This window comes from Octopus bimaculoides, chromosome 1 (assembly GCF_001194135.2).
Source record: "Octopus bimaculoides isolate UCB-OBI-ISO-001 chromosome 1, ASM119413v2, whole genome shotgun sequence".
Classification (NCBI taxonomy): domain Eukaryota; kingdom Metazoa; phylum Mollusca; class Cephalopoda; order Octopoda; family Octopodidae; genus Octopus; species Octopus bimaculoides.
In genome coordinates this window covers 81,288,778-81,309,442 of record NC_068981.1, presented here as the reverse complement: position 1 = coordinate 81,309,442, position 20,665 = coordinate 81,288,778, and the positions used below count along the sequence as shown (strand labels likewise).

At 35.7% G+C, this 20,665-nt stretch overlaps 1 protein-coding gene across 8 annotated transcripts in view; it reads left to right on the top strand.

The window, feature by feature from the left end:
* Window positions 1–20,665, top strand: part of LOC106874564 (uncharacterized) — a 272,320-nt gene that overhangs the window by 165,062 nt on the left and 86,593 nt on the right. For 5 of the 8 annotated variants that reach the window (XM_052967814.1, XM_052967818.1, XM_052967832.1 and 2 more), the window contains one exon: window positions 3,373–3,518. The exons of the other annotated variants lie outside the window; for them this stretch is intronic. In XM_052967814.1, the coding sequence (XP_052823774.1) occupies window positions 3,468–3,518 (51 nt within the window). In that variant the 5' untranslated portion in view covers window positions 3,373–3,467. The remainder of the gene's footprint in view (window positions 1–3,372; window positions 3,519–20,665) is intronic. 8 annotated transcript variants of the gene reach the window in all.

Below are 20,665 nucleotides of genomic sequence, written 5' to 3'. Positions count from 1 at the left end.
TATAATATTTGTGTATGTGTGTGTGTGTGTGTGTGTGTATACATACAGGTCACACGGTCACACAGCATTATTATTTGAAGCTACCATTTCTGTATAGTTGTACCTTATCTACAATGGGCCAGGTACTTTTGGATTCATGAAGACATGCCTCACATAAAAACCATGTAAATTTCTGCATTGCATTTTTATATCAGGGATGACACATGAATGTTTGTTTATAAAACAGATCTTTGCATGTCATTCAGTTGCCCTAATAAATACTTTAGGTTCATCTCTGTTGTTTGTTTTTTCTTTAGCAAAGTCAATGAGACATCATCATCATCACCATCATCATCATCATTTACGATGATTATATATATATAGGTGCAGATTCTGTGGTAAGAAGCTTGCTTCCCAATCACATGGTTCCAGGTTCAGTCCCACTGCATGCCACCTTGAGCAAGTGTCTTCTGCTATAGCCTTGGGCTGATCAAAGCCTTGTGAGTGGATTTGGTAGACAGAAACTTAAAGAAGCTTGCTGTATATATATATATATATATATATATATATATATATGTAGTTGTGTGTCTGTGTTTGTCCCCCCACCATTACTTGAGAACCAATGTTGGTGTGTTTACATGCCCATAACTTAGCTGTTCAGCAAAAGAGACTGATAGAATAAGTACTAGGCTTACAAAGAATAAATCCTAGGGTTGATTTATTCAACTAAAGGTGGTGCTCCAGCATAGCCACAGCCAAATTACTGTTCTTCCTGTTTCTGTTGTACCTGTATTTTAAAGGGCCAGCCTTGTCATGCTGAATCTCCCTGAGAACTACATTAAGGGTACGTTTGTTATCGTTTGGTTTGAGTTTAAAAGTTCAAAGTGGACTAAACCTTTCATATCCCACCAAACAGATAACAACACCTTACGTGGCTAAAGATCTTCTTTAGTCTGAGGTGCCAGTGTTTTTTCTTTCCCTACTCACTGTCTTTGACACTTGGCATTTTCATAGAGGACCCATTTCTCATCACCAGTCACTATTCGGTTAAAAAAAGATTCATTTGAGAGACGTGGCAGCAAAGAAGAGCACACATTCACTCTCTGTACGTGATTAGACACAATGTTTGTGAGGAACCCATTGACCCAACATGCTGACTTTTCTGATGGCATGCAGGTGTCGATGAATGGTTGAATTACCAAATCCAAGCTCCTCTGCTAGTTCCTCAACAGTTACAATGGGAATTTGTTCCACCAGAGTTTGCAGGACATCCTTGTTGAACTCTACAGATCTACCAGAATGTGGCTCGTCTTCTAGGCTGTAGTTTCCAGCTTAGAATTTCTGGAACCACTGTTGACACTGGCTTACGCTTATTGTTCAATCCCCATATACTGCATTAATATTCCTCACACTTTCCCTTGCGTTGTTGTTTTCATTGAACTCATAAAACAAAATATGCTGAATATGCTCCTTTGTGTCTTTCATTATAGCTTTGAAAAAAAAACTATTAAAATCGAACTGCACTCTAAAAATAAGACCAAGGTAAAATTACTACCTGCTTTTATAGCAAGTTGATGCATGTATCTCCTGCAACTCTTCTGGACAGTCTCCTTGTTTAAGTTGGTGAATGCTGCCATAATCTTTGCCTTTAGTTCATCTTTGGTGTGTTTCAAAGAGTTTTGTTCGTCTCTCACTCAACTGCGCTCCACACGTAACAATCAAGGAGGTTACAGTCTGGAGAGTTAGGTGGCCAGATGATAGGGGTGATGTGGTTGCAGAAATTGTCTGACAGCTATGACTGGGTTCTCCTGCTTGTGTGGCATGGTGCAGAGTCCTGTTACCAGACAAAGGGTCTTCCAGCAGCCACCCTTTTCACCCAGAGCAGCACTACCTCCTCCAGGTACTTGATGTAGGCCTCCAAGTTGACTCTGAGGCCATGTGGAAAGATGAATAGAGGCATAACATCGCCTAGTGATCACTCCAAACACCATGATGTTGATTGGATGTCTGATTTTTATCACTCTTGGTACATGTTTTGGGAACACAGCAAGCCAACGGTTGTTTTGAGTTTGTTCAAAAACTTTGTGGCATGGTCTTTCCTCTTGTTTCTTGATGGTTTGGGATAAAGATTGGCCCTTTCTCATCTTGTAGGAGGAATACCAAATGTCTTCATGCACTACCTGCCTGATAAGAAACTCAGACACTCCCATGTCACTGGTGATGGACCTGATTGACTTGGGGGAATTGTTGTCAATGATAGCCTGGATCTCACCAACAAATTCAGGAGTTCTTCTTTTATCAGAACAATCAGAGTGAGTTTTCCAAGCTGCTGTACCTTTGTAATCACCATCAGACTCATCCAGCTCTTTCCAAATCTTCTGCACTGTCCTCAAGATTGACACCCAAACAGTCTGAAATATTTGTATTGGAGCTTCCAACACAAATGCCAAGCAATACAGCATGTTGTTTCCAAATTTCTGGCTGAGTGAATTGCGTCATGGTGCTGTTTTTTTCACAGATGGTGCCTAACTGATCCTACCATACTGTGTAATCAACAAAATCAAAAACAAACAATGTGCATGTGTGAAATTATAAATATGAAATGGTGACAATTTACCCATCACATTCTGTACATGTATGCATACATGCAGGTGGGTAGGCAGGCATGTATTTGAGAAATGTTGGTAGCAACTCATAGAACTGGTACAAAGTAGAGGACATTTTTAGTCCTCCTGACATTGATGTAACCTCTTTTCTAACAACTGCATAAGATGCACCCAGTAGACCTTGTAAATTGTTGGTGATAGGAGGGATATCAGGCTGTTGAAAACATGAAAAATGAAATTTATGATAAGATAAACACTGCAAGTTGCATCATTAGCTGCTCATATAGGGAAGGCTGATACAGGATAGAAGGGACCCTTCAATTCTTTTCATGTGAAATAACCTTTCAAGCTGTCAGTCTACCCTGTAAGACATACACAACACTTAGTTTGGCTGGTTTTCTATGTTGTTGTGTTTGCAAGAAGATGCAGTGACAAGCCATCACATATACAGATATAATGTGTGTATACACCCTGTAACCATTACATATTCTACCAGATGAAAATTATAAAATAAAATAAAATTAGACAAGCATATTGATTAGTCACTGTTTAAAAGCATAAATCTATTTTCTTAATCTGGTCTATTTAATGCCTAATACATAAAAAAATATTTAGTTATTTATCAATAAATGAATCTGCTGTAATATTACACAGGATCTGGACATTTTTAAAGGTTATTTTCTTTCATCATTTAAAAAAAAAAATCTGCATTCAGATCAAGTTATAAAGTACTATTGATTCATATTTTCCTTCATTATCTGGTTTTTTTTTTCTTCATTTATTTTAGTTCTGGGAACTTGACAACCATTTTGGAAGATAAGGAATTTCATTGGCTTTGTATTTAGTTGCCACAGGATACAGTTACAGCATCTACGCTGAGCAATGGATTTGAGGGAAATGGTTGAGCTTTTGGAAGACTGCAAGAACACTCTGGTATGGATGAGTTGCTATGAAAACATTTAGGAATGCGCTATTAAGAAATTAGCTTTTAAAATTAATTTTCTCAGAATTTTTTGAATTTCTAACATATATTTGCTCTTTCATTTTCATTTGCTTTGTCTATTTAAATCTGAATTTATATTTTGCTATGCTTGTCATATCTGGTTTGCTAAATTCATTTTTGTGAGTTTTAGTTCATTAATAAGTAGGTTATTTTAATTGACACTACTAGATTAACACAAAATGTTAAATTAAAAGAGGCCTCTACATCTAGAGAATTTTAAGGACTATAATACTCAAAGGAAAATAGTTAACTGTAAACATATAGCATGATATTTTATAGATTATAACTATCAACTCTGCAAATTCAAAGACAAATATTGTATCACTCTTTAACTGTCAGCTTGTATTTTGGTGCTTATATTTTGAAATTAATATTTTCAATGGCTCTGTTGAACATTGCTTGCTTTTAGTCAATAACAAAATAGAGAATGGTTGTTTTATTTTATATTCTCTTTCACATTTCAACATTATTTTTATGACTTTTCTTTATCCAGACTTTTGTAAACATCATATGAATTGCTTCCTTTGTACTTGTTCTGGCAAGTACAGTAACTTCCAACTGAAAATATATTGTTATTTTGTTTCAATCAATTTCAATTTAATATATTTTAGCTCTAATTTAAGAAATATGACAATCAAATTATTTAGTTATAACATTAATCTTATGTTTTACTTTTCTTTTTCTGAGTGCATATGTTCACACCAAGGAATACATTGTTAACAAGCAGGAATGTACCACAATTTCCTGTCTGGAGTTGTGTTATGGAAAATTTCAATTTAATTTTATCACATAAAAATATCATAACTCTTAGATTCATTTTCAATCTCATTTAAAATTTTGTATTTATTTAGTTGGAAGTTGGTTTTTCACTTGTTTAAAACATCAAGATGTCTTTCAAACAACTTGCACATGCAAGTGCTACCAGCCAGGAACTCTGCATACCGGAAGCCAGCAAATGTATGGGGTCATCAGGAGAGAATGCGTGCCGTTTCGGGGCCTACCTCTCGACGGCATCAATGTGCACCGGCCCCCTCTCACTGATATGAGGTCCCGCTTGCTAGATCAACTGGTTATTAAAAACAAAGCTCAATATTTCTCTAGCCATCGCTCATCGTCTCCTTTTAACCAAATCTAGTGGCTAGCCTTCTCCTCTGTAATTTGGATATCGGTCATGATGATATAATACTGAAGCATTCTTCATTAACTCAATCACCTCACTTCTCATAAATGTGTCTTATGTTTCAGTCCACCAAAACAAATGTTCTTGTCATTGTTTGACCTCCAGATAAGCCCTGATCAAGTAGACTTATAATTGAAGATATCTGAAATGTGACTATCCCATTTGTTGTTTTAGACATAAGTGTATCTAAGAATACATTACCCAATGTTTCCTTCTCCTCTTTGAAGATAGTAGGGTATAATTGGAAGTAGGTTTGACGTCTATTTACAGTAGGAAGAGTGATTGCATTACAATTCTCTAGTTTTATCATTGCTCTGAAAATGTTACCCCCATTATGTTATCTGCTGTGATGATACACAGGGGTGCCAGAACAAACAAAAAGCAAAACAAAATACTTGCAGAAACAAAGACACCAATCAGATAAAATAACAATTTCTCAGATGGTTGCAGCTCTTGAGCTGAAACTAGTAAAGGAAGATAATCAATCTAACAAACAGGTCATTCAACAAAGTTACTCTCAGCCCTAATGACATCCCCCAGTGAATGGTCTCGTTGCAGCTAAAGAGGTGACTGCATGCCATGATCAGGTGGCCTCTGCCTATTGTATTCACTATGCCCACAACAGAAACCTCCAAATAAAATAGTTTAGAGAGTTTAAAGTTTAAATCTAGAGAGCAAGGGGACCACATGATATTGGAGAGTTATATGATCACAAGGTTCTCCCAGTTTGACCAGAAATAAACTGCCCTTTCTTCATCACATAACTTGTATCTTAGTCTTCATGCACCACATGTCTGATAGTGGATTCCTCCACCTTTTATTGCTTGGTAATGGTCATCCCATTACCAAGCTCACTAGGATTGTTAATGATGCCCTTGACCTGCTAGACAAACTTGACTGGCCTGATGATATCTGACAACTGATAATGTTCTTTGTCCTGGTCACAAACAACACATTTCTGCCAGAGGTCCAGAGTTTCCCAGCTTCTCATGCACCACATGCCTGAGAGTGGTCTCAATCACTTTTGGTTGCTTGGTAATGACTCTCATAAACACTTTAGGGTTGTTGTCAATGCTACCTTAGACCTTACTGGACAAACACGACTTGATGTCTAAGTGCTAAGAATGTTTCTTTCTCCTGGCCACAGACAATACATTACTGCCAGAGGCCCCCAGCTTCTTTCTGGCCTGAACAAAAAAGAATGTAGCTACATTCAACAAACAAGCAATTTCAGAGTCACTGAAGTTGATAGCTAAAGCCTTCCTCATATGACTAAACCAAGATTAAGAAAGGAAGGAGGCTATTCTGAGACTGAAGGTCTGGCATGAATGCTTGCAACAGGGTGCACCATTAAAAGCACAGAAAAAGAACAAAAAATAAAAACAAGTGTTGTTAAACTGGGTGATGGATTAAGTCAACTACCCAGGTATGATCCATCCTGATGGGTTTCTACACACTTTACATCCATCAAATTTCATTTACATGTGTTGGTTGACCCATTGTACTGCACAATAGAAACTGAATCTAAAACCACACAGTTGTGGAGCAAACTTCTCATGCACACGGCCATGCCTCTACTCATAGTCCAGTAGATCACTATCAGTTTGGTGTGTTGTCCAGTAATCAGTGACTTGGTGTTCAGTATGATATCAACTAGCTCCAGTGAAAGGAGCCTTTACACAGTAAGTCGATATGCTAGAAACAGTACCCAAATCTCCTTCAAATCATACTTTACAAATCATACTCTACTAGACTGTTTTATCATACTCAATTAGACTGTTTTATCAGCTTGGTGGGTTTTCTAGTAGTCTTGACATGCTAGAAATAGGTCCCAAATTTCCTTCAAATCATACCCTACAATCAGGCTATCAAAGCAGGTTCATAGCCCCTGGGCAAATCAATGTACTGGCCCCTATAGTATTTTTTATTGACAGCAAGCCACAAGATGCACAGATTAGAATTTGGCCCCTTGCCTCTAGACCAGTGAGGCCCCTGGACAACAGTCCAGTTTGCTCATGCCTAAAGGCAGCCCTGCCGACAATCTTAAATAAAGAATGGACACACAGGAAAATATAGTCCCTAAAAAATGGAAAGCGACAATGTTTTTTTTTTATCATAAACCTGATCCATCAAGGATGACCTGGAATTAAACAAAAGCAAAAACTACAACTTAGTTATTCAACCTCAATAACTTGGCACTGTTTGGCATCACTTTCAGCTAATTCTGCCCCTCCTTCTTTTTTTCTTTTTTCTTTGTCTATGTTTGAAGTTCCTAACAGACAGCAAAATATAAATTTGATACATTTCAAACTGAGAAGACTCAATCAATAGAACACTTTTATTCTAACGGATTTTATGTTTTTATAATAGTGTGTGTTGTTGATTTTGTCAGTGACATGACTCATTCATGGTGCTCTGCATGAGTGAAATTTATTAGTAACTAACCAGTAGAGACATTTCAGGGATGGAATCATAACAGAATGAACTCAAACACCCATCACCCACCCTCCTCCACTTTCTCTTCATCCTCCTCCACTTTCTCCTCACCTTCCTCCACTTTCTCCTCACCCTCCTCCTCCTCCTACTCCTACTCCTACCACCACCACCACTACTTTCACTACTATTGATGCTGCTGCTACCACCCTGCCCACACCCTGTTCACAGACGTCTCTGTCAATCTTTGTGATATTTTGTGAACCAGTTCATTCAGATTGGACTAAACAGTATCTGATTGAATAAGCAAGCCAATATTCATCTATCTAACTTGACAGCTTCCTGTATCTTTTCACTGACATTGCTGCTATCAGGGCTTTAATTCCAGTTTAGACTTTATTTTTATTTATTTAAAATACTCATTGGTTGTTAAACTATACACTCTGAACAAATGCTATTCTTTTTATTATAATCCCATTAACATCTAGGATGCAATATGAAAATATAAACTGGCTGGTACTTGTATTATAAATCACACAAGTTTCTGCAACATTAAATAGATTAGAAACTGTCTTCTCCAAGAGAAGATACTTGTCTATTGCAGATGTAATGTTCCCAGAGATTTTCTGGTATCTATTTCTAATAGTTAAGTAATAAATTATCCAGTTCACAATCACAGTCGATTTGGACTCACAATCTTTGAGACTGGTGTCACTATCATTATCATATTTTATGTCTGATGGCATGACATAGCTTGAATAGGTTATAATCCAAATCACTTATTAGAAGCCACTGCTCTCATAGAATGGTGTTAAAACGTGACATTTTGATTTGGTTTCTAGGCTGGGTACCATTTCTAACACCACGTACTTGATAGAGTGTACTGGGTCTATTTTCTTGTGGCACTAATACTAGAAAGGTTGATAAATTTTGGTGTGACAAAACTAAAGGGATTTCACAGCCCTATGTTTTCTCCAAGTGCTTGCCATCCATTTTACAATGTATACTTAATGTATATTTTTATGGAATCAGCACTAGAGAGGTTGTTAAATCCTCTGGAATGTGACAATTGGGCATGATTGTTTTAATATTGGTGATTTGGCATGGCTGAGTTGACATTGGGTCTATTTTGGTAACAGCACTTTTTGGCACTGGCGGCAAACATACACACACACACATATGCAACAGGCTTCTTTCGATTTCCATCTACCAAATCCTTTGGTCAACTGAGGGCTATAACAGAATACACTTGTCAAAGGTGCCATGTCGTGGGATTGAACTCAGAACCACATGGTTGGAAAGCAAGTTCTCAGCCACAATATTATTTCTAGAAGTTGTCATCCTGCAATGCAAACCCTCTTCAGATATTTTCACCATTTTATATTTATTCTTCCATGCATACATAGATGAAATGATTCTCACAAGAGCAATGCATTCATTATACTGGTGGATGCTATAGTCTAACACAAAATCAACTCTGATGAAGTAGACCTATAATCAAAAGGCATTCAAGCCATGATTAGTTACAGCTCTTTATGTTCAGGGTTCAAATCCTGACAGGCCAACTGTGTGCTTTTCATCCCCCCAGGGCCAATAAAACAAAACACCATTCATTCACATACTGTAGATGATTTAATCAATTAACCCCTCACTCTCTCCAGATTTCTGACCTTGTGCCTATATTTAGAAGTAAATTCAGAACAAATACATGTGAAGAAGTAACTTTGTTGTTGTTGACCTGGCTAAAACTGGATTTTACCTTTCAACAAATAAGATTTTCTCACATTTAATATTTGTGTGTCTGTGAGTGTGTTGCATGTATGTGTGTGTGTCTATGAGTGTGTGTGTACATGTCTGAGTGAGCGTGAGACTATGTCTGTATGTTTTGCCTGTGACTGAGTATGAGTTTGTGTGTTTGCATGTGACTATGTGTGAGTTTATGTGTTTCACTAATTACTACTTTGGTTGGAAATGAAAACAATGACTTTGTAAAAAGGAAGTGGTTTTTTTTTTTTCATTTTTGATTATTGAGTTATTGTTTTATTTTTGTTATTTCTGTGTCAGTCTATTTATTTAGCTTGCATATCATCATCCCTCATTACCCTAACTCTAGTATATAACTTCCACCCATACATTTCTGTGTGCGTGAGACTTAGTATTGGCAATGTTTGGGTGCCCACCTCTAAACAATATGGTGGTGCTGGGTGGGGGTCATTTATTTTCAACATGTGAAAACCAGTGGACTGAAGATACCTAATTTGAAGCACAAATATGAGTTGGCAACTGGAAGGTCATTCAGTTGTGGGATACTACCTTGGTTAAGTCTCATCTAACTCATGTCAGTGTGGAAAAAGCAGACATAAAACCTATGAAATATATTCGTTTATTAATTATATGTCTGTTTTTCCTTGCTTGTATGGGTTAGATGATTATTTTATTGAGGCTTTGTTTTACAATTGGATGCTCTTTCTGTTGCTAACCTTCACCTGTTTTTCCTATGAGGAATCTCTTATTTCACACAACTTTGAATGTAGAATGAAGCAGTTGGACAATCTGTTAACAAGAGAAACTAACAACAACAGCACAGCTTCTAGCTTATGACTTTTGTTGTGTGCAAATGTAAATAAATGCACATGTGCACAAACACAGATGCACACACACACATTGGCTTTTTTCAGTGGTTCAGGTGTTGGGCTCATAGTCATAAAGTTGTAGGTTTTGTTCCTAGACTGGGCAGGCCTGGACATTGTGTCCTTGAGCTAGGCACTTCATTTCACATTGCCCTAGTCCATTTAACTGAAAAGAGTAGATAGCAGCCTAATGCTGGTGCAAATCTGTCTCCCTCCAGCCTTCACTGAGACATGGTTGGAAGGGTCAGGAGGGTGTCTTTGTCTGCTTGTGGCTTTGTAGATACCTAAAACAATTTGGAAAAGCATCATATATGGTACCATGTCATATGTCCTTGAGAGTGATAGATAAAACACGCTAATTCACATACTCTTTCCATGTCAGTTTGTCTGTCTGCTGCATGTTTTATTTCTTTTTTTTTCTCACCTACATGCACACACCTTCACATACACTCATGTCATAAACAAGGAGAGGATTTATGAAGGCTTGGTTTGAAGTTTTAAGTTTCATATCATTGCTTTATTTATTTAATTTTTATGGATTATATACTTGTCCTCTTTTCTCCCTAACTTGCAATGAAATCATATTTCTTTTATTCATTGCTGAAATACTTGTTTTTATATTGCTTTTCTCATTAGGAAAGAAATTTGATTTATGTTAGTTTTGTCAATACTTGCACATTCTTTTATTCTGTCACTAATTTCAGTCAGTGAACAGTGGTCATGCTGGAGCACCACCTTTTTAAGTGTTTAGTCAGTTATTTAGGTCCCAGTACTTTAGTCCCTTTTTTTTAACTGTAGAAGATAAAGGGACACAATATATATACAACATCTGTCTTGGTTGATGTATACATAAACAGACACTTCTGTATTTTACTTGTTCCAATCATTGGACTACAGCTTTGTTGCATTACCACCTTTGTTTAGTTGATCAGATTGACTCCTTTATTTATTTTAAATCTCATACTCATTCCATTGGTATTTTCTCTGAACTGCCAAGTTACAGGGATGTAAACAAACCTACACTAATTGTCAAGTGGTGAGAGACCAATAAACATTCACACACGCACACACCACTGTTTCTAACTGCCAAATTTTGCTCACAAGGCACTGGTCAGCACAGCTATATCTCTGGTCAACACAGAGATATAGCTGAAGACACTTGCTCAAAGTACCATACAAGCTTCCATGAAAACATGTCTGGTCATGGAGCTGTTCATGTTTGAAGAACTAAGCTGAATATTACCATTGTTTGGAAACAAATGAGGGCTGGCAACAGGAAGAGCATCCAACTCGAGAAAATCTGCCTCAGCGAATTTTGTCTGCATACAATATGTCCCTGTTGAATCTCTTCCCCACAGTACATCCTCCTAATACCCCCTCCATCTACCTGTGCCCATCCAGTACATTTTTCCCTCCATCTCCCTCTCTCATTTTGCAATCCTGTGAACTCACTCACCCATTTACCCTCTCCAATCCCTGGAGCACTTCACTATGTACACTATGAATTGGTCCATTGATGTAGACACCTCTGGTGAGAACTCAATCATTTTTGAAAATTAATTAAGGTTGTTCATAATTTTTTTCAGTCTATAAAGAAATAGTTAGATTTAGCCTGTTTATATGTCTACTACATGAGTTAAATCTATATGTATATATTCTAAGCATAAAACCATCTCCCTCTCTACTACACATCCACTCTGTCATGGAGGAATTTTTCTATCTTGCAAGTTACTTGGCAATCTTCCTAGTCTTAGTACCTTAAGAAAAACACACAGTACTCTCTGTAGAGTAGTTAGTGTTAAGAAGGGCATCCCGCCATAGAAAACATTACCAAAACAGACAGTGGAGTTCAATGCAGTCCTCAAATCTATTAGATCCTATCAAACTGTCCTATCCATGCTGACATAGAAAGCAGACAATAAATGATGATGATTATATATGTGTGTGTATGAGAAACAACCTTTCTTCTCCCCACACCCATGAAGGGAATTTAACTTATTAGTGCAGATCACCAAAACACTAATCAGTTTTACAGTACTGCTACTGCTTCCAACAGGAAGCATCCCACTCTTTGGTATATATTTACTTAGGTGGATTTAGTATTTGATGTAATTAAGCATCTAATCTATGAATATGGTTCAGTTTTAGTGAAAGGATAGATACAAACGGATATCTATATCCTATTTGTCTTTCCTCTCCTACCATTTCTGTTGTACTCAAATGCCAGTTCCTGCTCTAATTACTTCATCCATCCCTTCTTTCCCAGAATGTTAACTCTCTGGAATTTCTTCCCTACTCATATCTAGTATCTTGACTAACAAAAATACAAGAGCAACATTAAAGGCATCAATCTCACTGGTCTAGAGAGCCTGCAGAGGCTATGGGCTGTGTCCCTTCTTCCAGACATTGTAAATTTTTAAAAAATAATAAAAATATGGGGGAATAGTTACTGAGTTTAGTATCATCTTTTTTTCTTTTACTCGTTTCAGTCATTAGACTGTGGTCGTGCTGCAACATGGCCTTGAAGGATTTTTAGTTGAATGAATCAACCTCCAGTACTTATTTTATCGGTATCTTTTGCTGAACCACTAAGTTACAGGGATGTAAACATACTGACACTGGTTGTCAAGTGGTGGTAGCAGACAAACACAGACACAATGATACTCAAACACACACATATATATACAACAGGCTTCTTTTAGTTTCCACTTACCAAATCCACTCACCAGGCTTTGGTCAGCCAGAGGCTGTAGTAGAAAACACTTGCTCAAGATGCCATACAATGGAACTGACACCAGACCCATGTGATTGCAAAGCAATCTTAACCACACAGCCATGCCTGCACCTTTCATATAGTTTTAAATGAATTTTTGATATACAATCTTTCAGCCAGATTGTTGTGTAAATTTGATTTAGCATAAATTACAGAATTTAGCATATTACTTGTCCTGAATGCTAACTAACTACTGAGTAGGAATGCTATTTTTTCTTGTATGGGGCAAGTAGAAAAAAACAGTGCTTTATCTTACAGTATGCCCCAGTATAGTTTAAGCTGATACTCTTAAACACTTAACCAACATATATCTTAATGTACATTTGCCATTTTGTTGTGCATGTTTTTGAAAGTGGCATGCTATCATTTTTACCACTTACACTCCTAGTAAACATTATCTTGGCTTGCTTTACCAATTAAGTCATCTTCAACGTATACACAATTAAACCTATTTAATATAAAAAGCTGTGTCTATAAATTGGTATTGTCTCCTTATTTACTACAAACAATATCCTAGTCAGATATTTCAATTTTGCCTTTGACATATCATCTATATTATAATTAATAAATAAGAGTGTACTTCAGATTGGAACTTTTGCGTCCTCAGTGTAACTATATAAATTATGCTGTTTTTTTTTTTATTGCAAATTATGGACATATCCTTGTAATGAGGATATATGACTCTTTTTTACTGTAGATGTTTAGTGTATCTTTGTTCAAATTAATGTTTTTACAAACCACTTTCTATTTTATGGTATGTTCGTGAAAATTCTCTTTGTGATGGCTTTGGAATATATTAAAAAATATTTGTGCTATTATGACAACTTACTGCTTGTCCTAAACTATACACACACACACACACACACACACACACACACACACACACACACACACATATATATATATTATGTTATCTATCTTGTATTATTATTATCAATTATTGTTACTTGTGGGAGAATGCAAAAGTAAAATCTCTTAAAGCTTTTTACAAACTAATTTTTCTTTTATGGTACACACACTACATTATGTGTTCAATATCAATATATAAAAATGTGTGCGTGCGTGTAGGCTCATGTTCATATGTAAGTGTCCCAGATGTATAGCTAGTGCATCTCATTGATTTGAGATTCTTCTTTGAATTTTCTATGGTACATCATTTATACCAAATGTCTGAGACAGAAATGTAACTAGAAGCACCGAAATTGGTAATGCAAAGTTATGTTACCATAAATTATTATTTTTTTGTTATTATTTCCTATTTTACCTTTATACTATTTGAAAAAGAAATTTCAGTACACTAGGTTGGTATTAGCCACAATCATAACTCATAGCAAAAAAAATTACTTCATAATTCAGTTCTTGTTGAGATCATCTTAACCCATTAGCATTTAAACCAGCCATATCTGGCCTACATATTCTGTTTTATGTTCAATCAGGTCAGATTTGACCTCTTACACTTAGCCTACAATGTTATTTTAAAAATAAACTATCACATTATCAAAATCTTGAAGCCTCAAGATAATGCTTGATGAATTCAAAACAATGTAAATAAATAAGCATTATATTTGGCAGAGTAACCTGAATGCTAAATGGTCAATCTTAGAACAAATGACCAAGTACTTAGCTAGGATTAAAAATTATCTGATAATATAGATTTCTTAGGCACAAAGAACATTTTTGTAGAGTGGAGCTGTAGTTAATTAGGTTGGTAAAATTTATTATTTTTTAAACTTTTTTTTATTCAGAAGGATGAAAATAAATCTAGCCCTTGTAGGTTTGAACTCAGAATGTAGAAGAAAGTAATTGTGAAATGTTTAGTCTTGTTACTTTTGTCACCTTACAACTATTATATCTAATGATATTAAAGTACTATATGTTTCTCATTGTTTCCCTGTGTCATCATCATCATCATCATTTATTGTCCACTTTTCAAAGCTTGTTTGAGTCAGATGGAATTCATTAAAGTAGATTTTCTCATAAGCTTGGGAACAAGGGGTACAAGTGGACCCACTAAAATTTTTTTGTAATGGGGGTGGGGGTAATGAAAATGCTTTGAACATCCTGGGTTGGACCTGGGTTTGCATTTCCTAAGCAAATTTTAACCCTCACTTGTTTCCAAGCAAGGTAATATTTCCTCTAGGCCAGATATATTTTCACAGAGGACTGCAAACAAGTGACACTGCTTATATGATGGTAGTGACACTTGCTTACAAGTATCATAAAATATGATAACAAGGAGACACAAGCACACACATATATGTCTATCTACATGCACATGTACACACACATCACACACAATGGAATTCTTTCAGTTTTTATCTATTAAATCCACTCACAAGGTTTTAGTTGGCATAAGAATATTGTAGAAAACACTTGTCCAAGCTACCACACATTGGTACTGAACCCAAAACCACATGTTTGTAGAGTGAGCTTCTTAATGAATAATTCTAAAAAAGATAAGTTCCTAATATATTTTGTTACATGGTTATTTCTATTATTTTTATAATAATTATACCATTTTTGTTTCATCTTCCTTGCAAATTTATAATTCTAAAATTCCTTTTAGATATTAGTATGTTTTTCCTTTTCCTTTCACATTAGTTGTAACCCTCTCTCTCTCTAACACTATTTATCTTTCACCTGTCTTTTTTATTACTAACTGATTACTGTATGTAGTGTCTCTCTCTTAGCCTGTTTTACACCCCACTTCTCATTACACACACACACACACACACACACATGTGGTAACAGATGAACAACTGATTAGATAAGGTATGAAATATGTGCTACAGTCCAAGAATGCATTATGCCAGTGCCACATAGAAAGCACCCATGCTGGTGCCACATACAAAGTTCCTGTGTCGAGCCATGTAAAAGGTGCCTATGCGTGCTGGTACCATGTAAAAAACACCCAACACACTCTGTAAGATGGTTGGCATTAGGCAGGACATCCGGCCATAGAATCCAAGCCAAAACAGACTGGAACTTCATGCAGCTCCCAGTTTGTCAACTCTGGTCAAACTGTCCCACTTATGCTCACATGGAAAAAGGACATTTGTTGACAATGACAACAACTAGATAATATTAATTTGGTCATTATCTTCTCCCATTGCTTTTAATTTGAAAGCTAAAATAACACTTTATAGCTTTCATACTGCGAGTAATATGTTGAAGGAAATACTGTTTCTGCTGACCTTTCAAATGACAGACATTTTCATTTGTCATGTTTTGTTAATAATTGTTATCTACCAGTGTTTTTCACCATTGTATATATTATGAACAGCAATATAAAAAAAATGCAATTATTTTATTTCATAAGGCTATTTCTTAGCAACTTAATTAAAGGATTGGCCTTGTTGTTTCATATAAATATATTGTTCTTTGTGTTCAGTGGCACATTGCAAGTGTAAGGGATACTTAGCTATTAGCTTTTCTTTGTTATACAAACACTTCAGCATCCATAAATTAAGCTCTCTTTTACTATAAATTAAATAAATTCATTATTTCCTCTATAGACTTTATAAAATCTTCTCGAATACCCAGTTACATGTTTTTTCAGTTCCTCTTTCTCTCTCTCTCACACACACACAATTGCATACAGATTATTTAGCTTGGCCTGGAGATAGGAGCTATGTCCATGGCCTTTGTGGGCTTTCTGAGATCAGTAACATGATGTTGTTAATGTTTCATTTAAACAGTTGTAAATTGATGACTACAGGAATGACATGACATGTTCAAGGAGGTAATTCCAGAGGATTGATATTCTTGGAAAAAAGACTTATGTGTAGTGGTTACTATGGAGCTTGAGCAAGGTTGAAGGGCACAATGTGAGTGATAAGAGAGGATGAGACAAGTAGTCAAAAGTGCCTAAGTGGAGATAAACCCAAACCAGCTATCTTTGAAGTGCACAGGCCATTGTAGCAGAGAGAGGCAGGGAGGCATATTAGTGGATCAGAGGTTAGTGTGTGTTTGTGATTGACCTCATGCTAATCAGTTGATGGTCCTCCTGTGGATGCAGTCTAAGATAACTTTGTATGTAGCAGTAGTACCATCTTAGATGTTGGAGCAGTACTCCATTGTGGGTCTTATTCAGATTTGTAGAAGGTTAGCCGTTGATGAAAGCTCAAGTATTTTCTGGCTCAGAAGAGAAATCCTAGCCATTGAGATTCAATCTTTGCTATGTTAAGAATGTACATTTATCAGGAAAGGCCCTCAGTAATGGGCCTAACATTTGAAGTGATTTCAAGGGTTCTAGTTGTATGCTGTTCAAGTTTAACCTTTTTCTTGCCATATTTCAATTGGAAAAGATTGTCTTTGATTCAATCAATTTTGAAAATAAGAATTTAATAAAATAGCTTTGTCATTGTTAAGCTAGTGTAAGGTGGTGAGCTGGCAGAATCATTAGCATGCCAGCAAAATTCTTAGCAGTATTTCATCCATCTTTACATTTTGAGTTCAAATTTCACCAAGGTCAACTTTTCCTTTCATCTTTGCCTATCGGGGCCAATAAATTTAGTACCAGTAAAACACTGGGGTTGATGTAATCAACTAGTCCTCTCCCCAAAAATTTCAGGCCTTGTGCCTTTAGTAGAAACAATTATTAAGTGTAAGGCTGTGAGCTGGCAGAAGTGATAGCATTATCCACCTTGGTGTCAGGTCTACCATGGAGCTGATTTTCAAGAGTAAAGTCACCAGACCAGAACTTCTCAAGCCATCGACATACAGTGTGCTCATTCACCACATCTTCACCAAACAACTTATTGATGTTTTGAGTTGTGTGGGATGCATTGGTTCCAAGGTGGAACTCATATTCATAAACAACATGAATTTTTGATTTATCCAAGGGTTCACAAAAATTGATTTACAAGAGAAAACTCACAATATAATTTGACACCATGAATTGCATTTCAAAAAGTGATGATGCAACTCTTCAATGTTGTAAAACAAAGAATTGTCAGGATAAAACAGAGTTAATGACTGTCAAAATTGATGCATAAGAAAATCAGACATTTCATTCTTAATGACCTGATAAAACACATACCAGTGTAGCATTATAGCATTCCATAAGTTTGAATTTGAAGGATGTACTTTCCATAACAGGGTTCCATAAGGCATGAAATTATTCCAAGAGAAACATTTGCCTGCTTGGAAAGTGTATTGTGGAATTTAAACCTCTGAAAAATACAAACCTCAAACATTGCAAAGTAAAAGTTCACATTCAAGCAATTTTTCATCATCCTCTTTAGATCTTATCTTTATTTACTGCTCATGTTCCACTGTCAATATCCTGTTTCTAACATATGTATTATATAACTTAGTTTTGTACAAATGTCTCTGTTTAATAAATCCTTTATCAGCAAGCAAAAAAAAACAACTCCCAGTTTCTCCTTTCTCCTAACAACACTGGTGTTCATTATATCATTATGTTGATGGAGCTCATCATTATTAAATATATTTTACTTGTACAGCCAGTTTCACTGTCATAATTCAACAAGTTGAAATAAGGATCCATTGTTAATTTACTCAACACTTCATATTTCTTTAGCTTTTTATTAGTCTCACACACACAACCAACATAATATGGATTTTCTGACTTTCCGCCTATTACTAACAATAGTAACTATCTTTTACTTGTTTTAGTCATTGATATGTGGCCATGCTGGGGCACTGTTTTGAAGGGTTTTAGTCAAACAAATTACCTCCAATACTTCTTTTAAGCTTGGTACTTATTCTCTTGGTCTCTTATGCCAAACTACTAAGTCACAGGGACATAAACAAACCAGCACTGATTGTCAGGTAGTGGTGGGGGACAAATACATACATACATACACACACACACACACACACACACACACACACACAAGTACATAGATACAAAACAAAGTAGAAAAATAGAGTAATGTACTATTTACTAAAGATATTTTTCAGTGCTTGTCATTAGTTATTTATTATTTTTTTAATGTCTGATTATATTTTATTTCATCAACTTATGAAACGTTAGGAATTCTCCCGTTCATCATTACTACTCATTTTCTAACATTGTAGAATGTGTGTATTGATGGAAATAGCACTCTTAGTTTTTTAGAGTGGCTTTCTATGGCAAGAGAAATCGGAAGTTAACTATCCAAACTAATGTGGAATTTCCTCTGTACATGCATCATCTTCAGGAAGTGATTACCAAGTTATAAATCCTTTCTTTCTACAGAATAATAATGCCAAGAAGAAATATTAGAATATATTTGGATAATACCACACGCACACACACACAAATGCACAACACTTCATCCCTCCGTCTCTCTCAATACTCATAATTTGTTTGCTGTCCATATGGTCTGTAACAAATGAAGTCCTGTAAGATTGTATTTGAGTCTGGGTAAGAAAACAAATGACTAATGTGTGTGTTTGTGTGTATGTGTGTGATGGGTGTATATATGTATAGGTATCTGTATGCATGTATATATATGTATATATGTGTACATATTACATGTACATCTATATATATATATATATATATACATCTACATATATGTATACATATACATGTATGCATATAGATCTATATCTATATATATATCTATACATATACGTGTACATATACATCTATATGTATACATATACATCTCTCTCTCTCTGAAACTATCTGTCATTACAGTATCGAAATGTGATTATTTCAGTTAGTGGAATAGTTTTATTTTTAAAGTGAAAGTATTTGACATGAGTGTTTTTGTTTCACTTTTGACACGTAATACTTAAATAGTGGAGGAGATATTATGTTGCCGTGGGCTCGAACTCTGTAAGAAGTTAAAAAATTTTTTTTGACTAAAACACAACTGGAACCCTAAGTAAGGCATCTGTAAAATTTGAATGAAATTGGTTGCGTAGTTCTCGAGTTTTAGGGATTCACACACACACACACACACACACACACACAGAGACAGACAGACACACATTCTCATCTTTATATATATAGATTAAAAGATTTCGATTAAAAAACATATATAAAATCAAATTGCCCATAAAGAGTATTTGCTGTCCACGGACCCCCTGTTTTGTCCTTGCGGATCCCCTGTGGTCCGCGGACCACAGTTTGAAAACCCCTGGTCTAGAACTCTTGAATAATTCATCTTTTACTTTTACCATATACCTTTGGCTTGTTTCAGTCATTCAACTGCAGTTATGCTGAGGCATAGCCTTGGAGGCTTTTAGTTGAACAAATCAAACCCAGTACTTTTTTTTAGGCGTGATACTTATTCTATCTTACACTGAATTGTTAAGTTACAGAGACATAAACAAACCAACATTGGTTGTCAAGGAGTGGTGGGTGACCAACACAAAAACATGTTAGGCTTCTTTCAATTTCCATCTTCCAAATCCACTCACAAGGCTTTAGTTGGCCTGGGGTTATAATAAAAGTCACTTGCCCAAGATGGCAGTGGGATTGAGCCTGGAACCATGTGGTTGGAAAACAAACTTCTTACCACACAGCCATGCTTGTTTCATATATAAAAATTTGAAATCAATATTCCACACTCTCATTATTTGTATACAATCCTTTTTTATTTTTATTTTTTTTCCCATGAAAAGACAAAAAAATTACATGAAACCAACCATACAAGGGATGTTTACAGAGTATCTTTGGAATAGTTAGGCTTGAAAAATTTCTAAATAAACATTTACTTGGGATAATTCAATATTGAGATTTGTATCCTTTATCAAACACTATAGTCTTTCATGGTTTTGGTTTTAAGCCAGCTATGCAAATACTTAATCTGTGTACAAATTTACTTGAAGCCTTTCTATGACATAGTCATTTATGTGCTGTCATGGTACCAGCTATATTGATATTTTAATATCATTGCACATTATTTTATCTTATTTTGCTTCCCAACCACATGGTTTCAAGTTCAGTCCCATTGTGTGGCACCTTGGGCAAGTGTCTTCTCCTCAGGTATAGCCTCAGGTTGACCAAAGCCTTGTGAATGGATTTGGTAGATGTAAATTGAAAGAAGCCTGTTTTGTGTGTGTGTATATATATATATATATATATATATATATATATAT